At 38.1% G+C, this 12,015-nt stretch overlaps 1 protein-coding gene across 1 annotated transcript in view; it reads left to right on the top strand.

The window, feature by feature from the left end:
- LOC136829448 (uncharacterized) overlaps positions 1 to 8,666 on the top strand; it is a 25,353-nt gene extending 16,687 nt beyond the window's left edge. The window contains exon 2 of the mRNA XM_067088097.1: positions 6,988 to 8,666. Within this exon, the coding sequence (XP_066944198.1) occupies positions 6,988 to 7,566 (579 nt within the window). The 3' untranslated portion in view covers positions 7,567 to 8,666. The remainder of the gene's footprint in view (positions 1 to 6,987) is intronic.
- Positions 8,667 to 12,015: the final 3,349 nt, after the last annotated feature.

Raw genomic sequence — 12,015 nt, 5'->3', positions numbered from 1 at the left:
TTAAAGTTTTTTTTTTATGTTAGCGGACAAGGGGGATTGATTGTAGGGTTTTTTTGCAATGGAGGCATCACTGATGACGAATGATAAAATACGCAAAAGTAAGGAAGAAAAGGAGAAAACATATAGGTACAGATGAGAGTTGATAATCTTGATATCACAGGCAGAATGTAGAGAGCATATACAGAGTTAAATGGATTCAGAAAGGAAATTAGCGCACAAACGATAAGGAGTAACCGGATCTTTCAAAAGTGGAAGAAAATTAGTTAGTGATGTGAAGGAATAAGAAAGGACAGCAGCACAAAAAACCTCATTTACTAAGAAAAGAAGCATGAAAATGTAAACCTGAATGAAAGCTCCATTTATTGAAAGTATGTTGATGCGTATGCAAATTGAGATATGCTGTACATACTGAATAGAACAACAAAACATAAAAACTTCATCATCATCACACTGGCAATTCATTGCTTTTTAAAGCATCTGCATTGCTCAGTTATCAGGTTCCTTAGTGAATTTTGATACGACACTGGATTTACAAAACAACTTCCTCTTCAAGTATCGTGGAAAGAAAACAATTATTCTCCCCAGGATGTGGAGAGAGAGCAACCATTCTCATCCAGAAATGGAAAGAGAGCAATCATTCTCATCCAGAAATGGAAAGAGAGCAATCATTCTCATCCAGGAGTGGAAAGAGAGCAATCATTCTCATCCAGAAGTGGAAAGAGAGCAACTATTCTCATCCTGAAGTGGCATGAGAGCGATCATTCTTATCCAGAAGTGGAAAGAACGCAATTATTCTCTTCCAGACTTGGAAAGAGAACAATCCTTTTTAAATCCAGGAATGACAAGAGAGCAATCATTTTCACCCAGGAGTGGAAAGAGAGCAATTATGCTCATCCAGAAGTGGAAAGAGAGCAACTGTTCTCATCCTGAAGTGGCATGAGAGCGGTCATCCTCATCCAGGAGGGAAAAGAGAGCAGTCATCGTCATATAATCACTCAGAAGGAAATGTCAGTTCGGTAAACCAAGCCGGGGTTGTTGAGCCAGCTAAATTCCACCTCATGGTCAAGGCCATGAGAACTCGCCACAACCTAATTACGCCTGTTGTCGATCAGCACCTCATTAAGTGTTGTAGCGAGTAAAAGTAGGACCTGAATCCACGCCGACAAAAAGTAGTTTCCCTTTTATTTGTGCACCACTGTGGCCTCAAGGGAGAGGTTTTCTGGTCACGGCTAGATTTTACCGGAATCTACCTTGTTCTCGTTTTAATCCTGCCAAGTCTTTGATTCACAGGGTACCCTCAGAGTGAAACCTGTTCAGTGCTGTTATTATAAGAGAGAGAGAGAGAGAGAGAGAGAGAGAGAGAGAGAGAGAGGCGAAGGAATAAAGGTGGTATTTGTTTTGATCAAATGTCGGGAAATGCTTTTGATTCTTTTGTTTATATATATATATATATATATATATATATATATATATATATATATATATATATATATATATATATATATATATATATATATATATATATATATAGCAGATGCTCACTATAGCAGATGCTCACTATCGCTCACATTTACTAGTTTCTTGTTAAAGTTCTGATGTAATTTATATTGAAGTTGAACAGGAACAGTATTTACTGTGATCCTCATAATGCAGGTGGTTCATAGTTGCCACATGAGGTTAATTAAACACTTCATAAATTCTAAAGGTCAAGCAAGTTATATTTATAAGACGTCTTCACTACTCCAGGATCCTTTGAAGTCGTCTTCAGCTCCTGAAGCACTGAAGCGTTCCTAGAGAAACGCCCATTGGATTTCTGGGCCGAATGATTCCGAATACAGATTCTGGATTTCTCCATGAAACGCTTGTTTGTTTGTTTGTTTGAATACACGCTTTGAGATTCGCGAGGCTGCAGCAGAAGGAGACGAAGACAGCTGGATTCTTGAAGACTTCTTCTGGAAGCCGTGATAATCCAATGGGTGTTTATCCAGGAGTTCTTCAGGAACTGAAGACGGCTTCACAGGATCCTGGAGTCGTGAAGACGTCTGCAAGAACACTTTGCAATCCAAAGCAAAAGGAGACGAAGACAGCTGGATTCTTGAAGACTTCTTCAGAAAGCCGTGATAATCCAATGGGGATGGGAGGGAAGGGGAGGGGAGGGGGAAGTGGAAGGGGAGACGGAAGGGGGGGAAGAGGAGGAGGGGGGGAGGGGGAAGGGGAAGGGAAAGGGGAGGGAGGGGGAGGGGAGGGACACACACACATAAAGGCAGCCATTAAGATAATGATAATAATACACACACTGTATATATATATACAGTATATATATATACATTATATATATATATATATATATATATATATATATATATATATATAAATATATATATGTATATATATATATATATATATATATATATATATATATATATATATATATATATATATATATATATATATATATATATATATATATATATATATACATACATACATATAAAACGGAACTCAAGGATAACATTCTAGATTCTGAAACTTGGCAGATTACTGAACGATATTTAGAGAAACTGGTGGATATGACCTTGTTATTCAATTCACCGTGTCTTTATCTTCGTTTAACCAGCGTTTTATTGAAAAAGATTACATAGGTATTTGCAATTCGTAGAATGGGAGAAAATTTCAGTTGTTTTGTGAGGGCAATGGACGTGTTACTTGTGAAATTGACGTGTAGGTGTATGCCGTTGGATGTTTTTAAATGAAGGAGTCATCCTTGTTTCAACATCTAGAAGCGGAATGTAACAGTGACTGCTGTTTTGTTTCTCAGCAAAAACTATATCTGCAGGTGTTTTTTGTAAGCTTAGTTGCATTGAAATTAGACTCGGCTGTTGAACCAAGCTACATACGCAACAGATCAGGTCCTGTTTTTCCAAAGGAAAAGTTACTCTAAGAAATAAAACGAGGGTAGCATTTAAGGAGCAACAAAACAGCGACCAAAACAAAGAAATCGAGAACCCTTTTCGTTCTCAATTACGTTTTATGGATTCTCTAACCTTTGTGAAGGTCGGTCGTTTCCAGACTAGAGCATTGTAGTCACGCTTTCGTGCGTTCGGGGACGCGTATACTGACTGCTCAGGGTGCAAGCAGATGAACATGATAACTGTTATCTTCGGTATCAGTAATGGTAATGTGCATTCATGCATATTTCTATCAATAATTTGACACTTAATGAACGCATGTTAATGTGTTCATGTCACTACATGTTAAATAGTGTTCAGGTCACTAAACTGCACTTCGCAACGTGATTTTACATACTTGCTCCACGGAAATCCATAGCTATAGATTATCAGAACTTTTTTCATTCATAACACTGGGCCGAGTAAGACTGAAGGACACGGATTTAAACGAATTACTCCGGTGGTGGGACAAGCAGGTGCTGAAAGATGAGAATCATAGAAAAAAATGGACCTAATAGAAACCTCTCCTAGGACATAAACCCCTTTAAGACAAGACCGCCTTCGGACGAAACCCCGTTTAGACGAACCATTTTATTGCAACGAATGTACCAACTCCTTACATTAAAATTTCCCCCGTTGTTTTCGTTCCGATTTGAGAGACAATCAGCAAGAATATTAATTTTGGAGACTGGCGGTATTAGAAAATGTGGTCTATATAAGATCGTTGAGTACCCTTCTTCACTCAGTTAACGAGCTTAGGAGCCAGTTCTCGTAACTTTATTCCTTCTTTTGATTGAATTATTAGTTCCTGTTGATCACAATTTATAACTGCTCTGTATGAGCCTGATGATTGTGTAGAAATAGGTGATTCTTGCTTGAGAAACTTATTAAGACATATAACATTCTTAGTAACCTTCTGATGAAAGAGACACATTTTACATATGTTTCACGATAATGAGAAGCTATTGACTATCTGATCTGTTTGCCTATTATTAAAAGATGAATATTTCTGAATGGTTATCGTCTGACAATGTCCTCAGATCTTTGGCTGTGTCATAGCCTCTGTACCATTGCACTGCATTGAATTGTGCTTAAATTTCGTTGCTTAACAATACACTGAAATATTCCTTTGATTATTGGTTTTTAAAGGTTTAAAGGTTGCTCATAAAATGCAGAGGCAAGGGACAGACCATTGCAATGTCACTTTATGTCCTAGAGAAGGAATATATATATATATATATATATATATATATATATATAATATAATATATATATATAATGTAATTATATATATATACTGTATATATATGTATATATATATTTTATAATATATGATCATCACCCAAGCCCCCTCCCCACCCAAGCTAGGACCTGGGAGAACTAGGCAGTGGCTGCTGATGCCTCGGTAAGTAAGGCCCTGGTACTCCCCTGACAGCCCCATCTTAGGCTCACAGAGACAGTAAGGTCATTTTGCCAGTGAAATCTATTCAAACCATGAGCGGAGCCTGAACTTGGTACTACCACGCTGACAAGTCCAGACGAAAACAATTTAGCTACCACGACCCTCTTCATTTATCAAATTCGAAATCACACGAGACATCGTAAATCGAAGATCGCCATTTGCTAAACCCAGAAATTTAGTAATCAATAAATATGAGATTGCTCGGAATGATTGTAGAAGAACCTACGTTTTTGTACTTGAAGGCATTGAGATAATGGCAGCTGTTATGAAGGCCCCTTCAAGTTATATGATCGTCACGGAAATTGCAATTGTGAAACACCAGTAATCAGTGAAGATTTCATGGTTCTTGAGATAATCATGGAAAATACATTTCTCTTAATTAACCTGAGGCCTGATCGAATGCAGTTTTTATTGAAGTTCGTGGTGGAGGAGTTACAATGATTCTAATTTCATAGGAAAATTATATTCTTGTTTGGCACCGAACATTGAAACTGTATTTAGCATAAAACAGTGTAATTAGAGAATTATAATCGTTAAACAACGTAACCCGGGTAAAAATACAAGTTTGGCAACGAACTTTAAAGATGAAATAACACGTCACATGAGGACGTCGTTATGAACTGATTTTTCTTGATAAAGGTTATTTCCAATAGCAATTTATTCTGCTATTGATGAGACATTATCAGCTAGCAATTTTGCGTTCTGCGGAGGTTATGGGTTAATCATTTGAACTACATTGCTCTCTCTCTCTCTCTCTCTCTCTCTCTCTCACACACACACACACACTCTCTCTCTCACACACACACACACACACACACACACACACACACTTGAAGTCTTGGCTATATATTGATAGTCATCAAAGATACGTTTGTTATTTCTTAGTAAATTGAGAGAACTCCGGAGTTTTTAATTTTCAAAATCATTTGAAAAAAGCGATGAAACGATTGATTTTAATAAAGCCAACTGGAAAGGCTGTTGTCATTAACATGAGGTTCATTGAGGCATGCAGTCATTATCAGTTTTATAAACTGGATGTGATACGTTGAAGCAATTGATAAATTTTCAGGAAGATTTCTTGTAGATTATAAAATTCTGCCATCTCTAAGAATTAAGGGACTGGTGTCAAATATTGACGAAAAATTTGAAATAGTGGATCTTTAGTGAATCTCGCATCTGGCAACTCATTCTCCAGATATTGTGGACACACTCTTTAGCTATTGAATGAGGCTTAGTTTAGCTCTTTATCTCTAATAGTTTTAAAGCAGTAGCCGTTTTCACGGACGCATGCTAAAATACCTTTTTCTTTTTTTTTTTCTATTGCAGATTTTGCCTTCAGCAGCTAGGAGCAGAATCTAGGTGGAAATAGTGTCTTTCAGTAAAATTTTCAGTTAGTTATATCCGTTTTTGTAACCCAAGTCATATTTGATCAACAGCCCCTTAACCTTGTCCATTTCATAACGAAGAATTTTTAGAGGAAATAAGAAGGAAGTATTACGAAAGTCACATTTATATCAATTCGTGAAGTCATAATCCCTTGATCTCTAGACACCTGGCTCCTCTTGCATAACATCCGTCTGACCTCACTCAGGTTGCTTGAGGGTTTTCTCTTCCCCTCCACGTGATCAAGGTCGTTGCTCATTACCGTCTGTGGGCAGCATCGATCAAGTAGCTTTGATATATGGGTTCTCGAATGGGATCTCTGTGATTTGCCATCCTTATAGGCGGGATCACAAAATGGTTGGTGATTGGGAATAATTCGATTTGGAGATCTGCAATCAGCGAGTAACCTGTTCCTTCCACGAGCTCCGGAGGAGAGGCTAATGAAAGCCCTTTGTTGCCAGACTCTCTCTCTCTCTCTCTCTCTCTCTCTCTCTCTCTCTCTCTCTCTCTCTCTCTCTCTCTCTTTGCGGTATCAAGCTTATTTTTTCAGAAGCACTCTATTTTTGACTAAACTCTCTTGCTGTTACAAAAGCTTTACTTTGATGTCACCTGATTTTTACACCCGTGAAAATTTCAGTGGAAAGTCTGATGCTCTTTCGATTTCTTATGATATTGTGTCGTATTTTGAAAAGGGAGTGTCAGATCTGTTTTAAACTACTGAAATTAGCCATTTCTTCAGATACGTAAATATTTGCTGTGATGAAATCGGGTAATGGCAAAATTTAATCAACACGATCTCTTTCAGGCTTCTATAGAGTAAAGCGCCAAGAGGCTGCTATATGTTAGTAAAGATTTTATTAAGAGGAAATCTACATATGAATATAAATACTATATATATAGTAAGAATATACACTTTCCTTTGCCCTCACAGTGACACAATTTTAATATTTATGTTTTTCAGCAAATAGTTTAGTCTGTCCTGATAAAACTGATTTTTATCTTATTCTTTCATTTTATTAAGTGAAACTTGAGGAGATTCAATATCATATCACTCCCATATCGTGGCCTCTTAAATTGATCTTCTCTCTGTTCTCACCGTGCACTTCATGCTTCCCATAGCTGTGTGCAAATCAATTAATTATTAATCATGGATTTCCTTTTTAATTCTCAAGTTAAATTTCGTTTTCATTGTAGGTGTTGGTGTGCGTAGGATTCGCACTTTTGTCAACGGCAAACGCAGCCGCCGTTCCTTCGAAGGCCAGTCTCTCTCCCAAAGACAAGCTGGCCCTTGAGATTCCTATCAAGCAGCACCTCACTAGCAAAGCACAAGGGAAGCAGGAAGGGGTCAAGGTCAGTTTCCCAACCACGACGACCACTACCACCTCCACCACCACCACAGAAACGCCCAAGCCTCAGAGGCCGAAGTACGTAGACGCTGCCGTGTTCAGACACCAGTTCACCACTGCTGCTCCTCCTCCATCCGGTCCTTCGGCAACGGCGGAAAAGCAAGCCACCGTCGTCGAAGTCAGCCGGGTGACCAACAGAGATGCGGAGCCCTTCGCCGAAGAGTTCAGCTTTCCCCAGACAGCAACAGCCATCATCGGGTCCGGCGCAGCCACCGCCGTGGAGCCCGTTGAGGATGTCGAGTCGTACGACTACGAAGCCCTCCTACCTCTGGAGGATCTTAGTCCCTTCGGAGGGGAGTTGGATATCCTAGGAGGCGACGCTAGAAGCGCTGGTTATCTGTCAAGTTTCAGACCCGTTGGATTCTAAGGCTTCGACGTACGTTCTCCAGTAGATAAAAGTGTGTTTGGGTTCTCTTAGATTGCTAAGAATGCGTGGGATAGAAATCAAAGTTGCCTTTTAGCTCGTCTGTTATATTGTCCATCTGTTCCTGGAAATAAGAACTACTCATAACAAAATACATATGAAGAGCTGTTATAAGTGACTACCTAATAATAACAATGGGCATAAAACCTCTCTTATAATCTACAGTTGTATAAACTACAGCAAGGATTATGTAATCATGACGGCACAGCCATAGGACCACTTGCATAAGAAATGTTTTTTACTCCCCCCCCTCTTCTCTTTCTCCGCCATTCACTCATTACGAAATGGATAATTATTTTAAACATTTACTGGTATGATCTGGGTGTTCCTTGCTCCATTTTGATACATAAAAGTGTTCTTGTACTCAACAAACATTTCTGCTTGGATAAGATGCTGTCTCTTAGTAGAATGAATGAGCTTGAGATCTCTTAATGCTAAGACAGTAATAGTTTTTGAGTATCTAAAACTGCATTTATTTAGCAATGACATTTTCTGACTGAATCAGTGTCAAATTGACTCACCACTTTCGTCAGTTTCCCGATGTCATGAATTGCATTATTCTTAAAGCCATAATAAGATGAACATGTCCTGGTGTGTGTGTGAAAGGTGGGCCATAATTATTTCTTGGTATTTAAGTTTTTCCACTTTTAAATGGAAATAGTAGCAGTCCAATTTCAATTAAGTTTGAGTCATGAAAGACTTAGGAAATTCTTACTGAACTGAGATATGTATATATGTATATATATATTGTATATATATATAAATGAATGAGTAAATATACATATAATATATATACATATGTATATATATGTATATATAAATAATCATTAAACTACAAATGTCGTTTAATAAGCAATTCACGCTGCTTCGGGAATTATCAGCGAAGGGGCATTATAAGTGATAAATTTATCACTCAAAATTCCCCTTCGGTAATAATTCCTCGTCAGGGATATTCCCGAAGTAGTGTGAATTGCATGTTAAACGACATTTGTAGCTTAAGATTGTATATAAATCACGGTGATGTGATAAAAAATTCATATATATATACTGTATATATAGACAGTATATATATATATATATATATATATCAGTATATATGTATATATATATATATATATATATATATATATATATATATATATATATATATATATATATATATATATATATATATATATATATATATAGCACTTTCATCTAATCACTCTTGTGTGATTAACTCGCAGCAGTAACCTTTACCGATCGAATAATGGAATACATCTCTCATCAAGCTAAGTGCCGACACTCTTTCTGCAGTCACTGTTTGCGAGCCGTGCTGAGATGACCTGTAATAAATTGTTTTGTTCAGGTGGACAGACGAGCATTTTTCACTCTCATACAAAGTTGGATGTGTTCATAGATTGTTGATTGTTGGTAGGTCAGCTTATGAGTTTTTGATACATATATATGCTTTTGGATATGAGTATGGATGTCTTAATTGTTAATTTCTTATTACCGTATTTAAAAAGACAAGTTCACGGTTAATATCATGTTTGTTTTTATAGATATATACATATATATATACATGTAAATGTATATATACAAATATATGTTCATGTATATATAAATATAAAAATATATATATATATATATATATATATATATATATGTATGTTTATATATATATGTATATATATATGAATATTTATATTTATATATACTGTATGTATATATATATATATATATATATATATATATATATATATATATACATATATATATATATATATATATATATATATATATATATATATATATATATATATATCAGAAATGATTTATTGAATATAACAGTCGAGTGGTTAGGAGACGTCTCACCCAAACCTATTAAGATAAGAGACGCTTTTTTTTATGTATAAATGTAACTGGAACCTTTAATAAAGGATTCCATTAAACTATTTCAATATTACTTCTTAAAATGGCATTACATCATTCTTTTCACGGTGATGATACTGTTTTTACTCTCTTCTATGTAAATGTGCTAAGCATCAAGTTGCGGATGTTGCTGTCAAATCAAGATGATGGTTGTTATCGTTTATTGAAAAAACGCAATGCTGATATTATAAAGAGAAAACACTCCATGTTTGTCGTTTTGCTTTCCTCTGATGAATACGTTGCTCCCCGAATGCCATTCGGGTTTATACAGTTGGATACCGTACAGAAGATTTATTCAAAGGCACGTGGCTGGTATCGACTTCATTAAGGGAGATCAGGATGAGAGAGAGAGAGAGAGAGAGAGAGAGAGATGCAGTACGGGAAGAAAAAGGGGAGGGAGAGATATGGGACTTTCTTGAAAGCAGCGCAGGATGAAGAGAGAGAGAGAGAGAGAGAGAGAAAGGATGACAAGAGGGGAGGGATAGAGGAGAGAGAGAGAGAAGGCTCAGGATGACAAGAGGAGAGAGAGAGAAGCAGCTCAGGATTCTTGAAAGCAGAGAGAGAGAGAGAGAGAGAGAGAGAGAAGCAGCTCAGGATGACAAGAGGGAGAGAGAGAGAGCAGCTCAGGATGAGAGAGAGAGAGAGAGAGAGAGAGAGAGAGAGAGAGAGAGAGAGAGAGAGAGAGAGAGAGAGAGAGAGAGGCAGCTGAGGATGACAAGAGAGAGAGAGAGAGAGAGAGAGGAGAGAGAGAGAGAGAGAGAGAGAAGCGGGAAGAAAAAGGGGAGGGAGAGATATGGGACTTTCTTGAAAGCTCAGGATGACAAGAGGGAGAGAGAGAGAAGCAGCTCAGGATGACAAGAGGGAGAGGGAGAGAGAGAGAGAGAGAGAAGCAGCTCAGGATGACAAGAGGAGAGAGAGAGAAGCAGCTCAGGATGACAAGAGAGAGAGAGAGAGAGAGAGAGAGAGAGAGAGAGAGAGAGAGAGAGAGAGAGAGAGAGAGAGAGAGAGAGAGAGAAGCAGCTCAGGATGACAAGAGGGAGAGAGAGAGAAGCAGCTCAGGATGACAAGAGGGCGAGAGAGAGAGAGAGAGAGAGAGAGAGAGAGAGAGAGAGAGAGAGAGAGAGAGAGAGAGAGGAGACAAGAGAGAGAGAGAGAGAGAGAGAGAGAGAGAGAGAGAGAAGAAGCAGCTGAGGATGACAAGAGGGAGAGAGAGAGAGAGAATTAGGTCAGGATGACAAGAGAGAGAGAGAGAGAGAGAGGACTTTCTTGAAAGAAGCGCAGTATGGAGAGAGAGAGAGAAGCAGCTCAGGATGACAAGAGAGAATGAGAGAGAGGAATTTCTTGAAAAAAGCGCAGTATGGAGAGAGAGAAAGAGAGAGAGAGAGAGAGAGAGAGAGAGAGAGAGAGGCCTTTTACTAAAGCAGCTGAGAGATAACTTTTATTAAACAGTTGATGATAACGAACGAGAGAGAGAGAGAGAGGACTTTCTTGAAAGAAGCGCAGTATGGAGAGAGAGAAAGAGAGAGAGGACTTATTAAAGCAGCTGATAACAAACGAAAGAGAGAGAGAGAGAGAGAGAGAGAGAGAGAGAGAGAGAGAGAGAGAGAGAGAGAGAGAGAGAGAGAGAGAGAGAGAGAGAGAGGACTTTCTTGAAGGAAGTGCAGTATGGAGAGAGAGAGGAGAGAGACTTTAACAAACGAAAGAGAGAGAGAGAGAGAGAGAGCGAGAGAGAGAGAGAGAGAGAGAGAGAGAGAGAAAGCAGTTGATGATAACTTTTATTAAAGCAGTTGATGATAACAAACGAGAGAGAGAGAGAGGGGACTTTCTTGAAAGAAGCACAGTATGGAGAGAGAGAGAAAGAGAGAGAGGACTTTTATTAAAGCAGCTGATGATAACAAACGAGAGAGAGAGAGAGAGAGAGGCCTTTTATTTAAGCAGCTGAGGATAACGAACGAAAGAGAGAGAGAGAGAGAGGGAGAAGTCCATAAGTAGTTAGTGCTCTGTACAAAACTCATTCCATAACCTGATATAAAACGCAAGTGTCTCAACAAGGTCATCCTCACCCTCCACGGTGCTGGAAACATTCCTCAGATTATCTCTCTCTCTCTCTCTCTCCGTCTGAAAACGTGACCTGATTCTTTTTCTCCTCTAATGCCAAGTCATTTAATTTGTGCCCTTGCTCTGTCAAACGAAAATGACGAAGCAGAACGGTGAGTCCCAATCAGGGACGATAGAACATTTTCGATTGGAAATTACCAACCGCACAGGAGTTTCATAACGTTAATAGCTTTGCTACATTGTGTAATTACTCTGTTTACGACAGACAAGTCTGTTCATTGCACACAATCCTCTAAAGTGTTTTGTCATTGTAAAGATATTTCCAGAAAAGGAAAAAAAAAAAAAATTTCTACTGTCCTTGCGGAATGACAGGCTGTTTTGCATCTTGAAGTTTAAGGTAGTTCTAATTCATTATGAGGA

Source organism: Macrobrachium rosenbergii, chromosome 44, assembly GCF_040412425.1.
Source record: "Macrobrachium rosenbergii isolate ZJJX-2024 chromosome 44, ASM4041242v1, whole genome shotgun sequence".
NCBI lineage: Eukaryota > Metazoa > Arthropoda > Malacostraca > Decapoda > Palaemonidae > Macrobrachium > Macrobrachium rosenbergii.
Note: the sequence above shows the minus strand (reverse complement) of the source record. Positions and strands in the feature narration are given on the sequence as shown.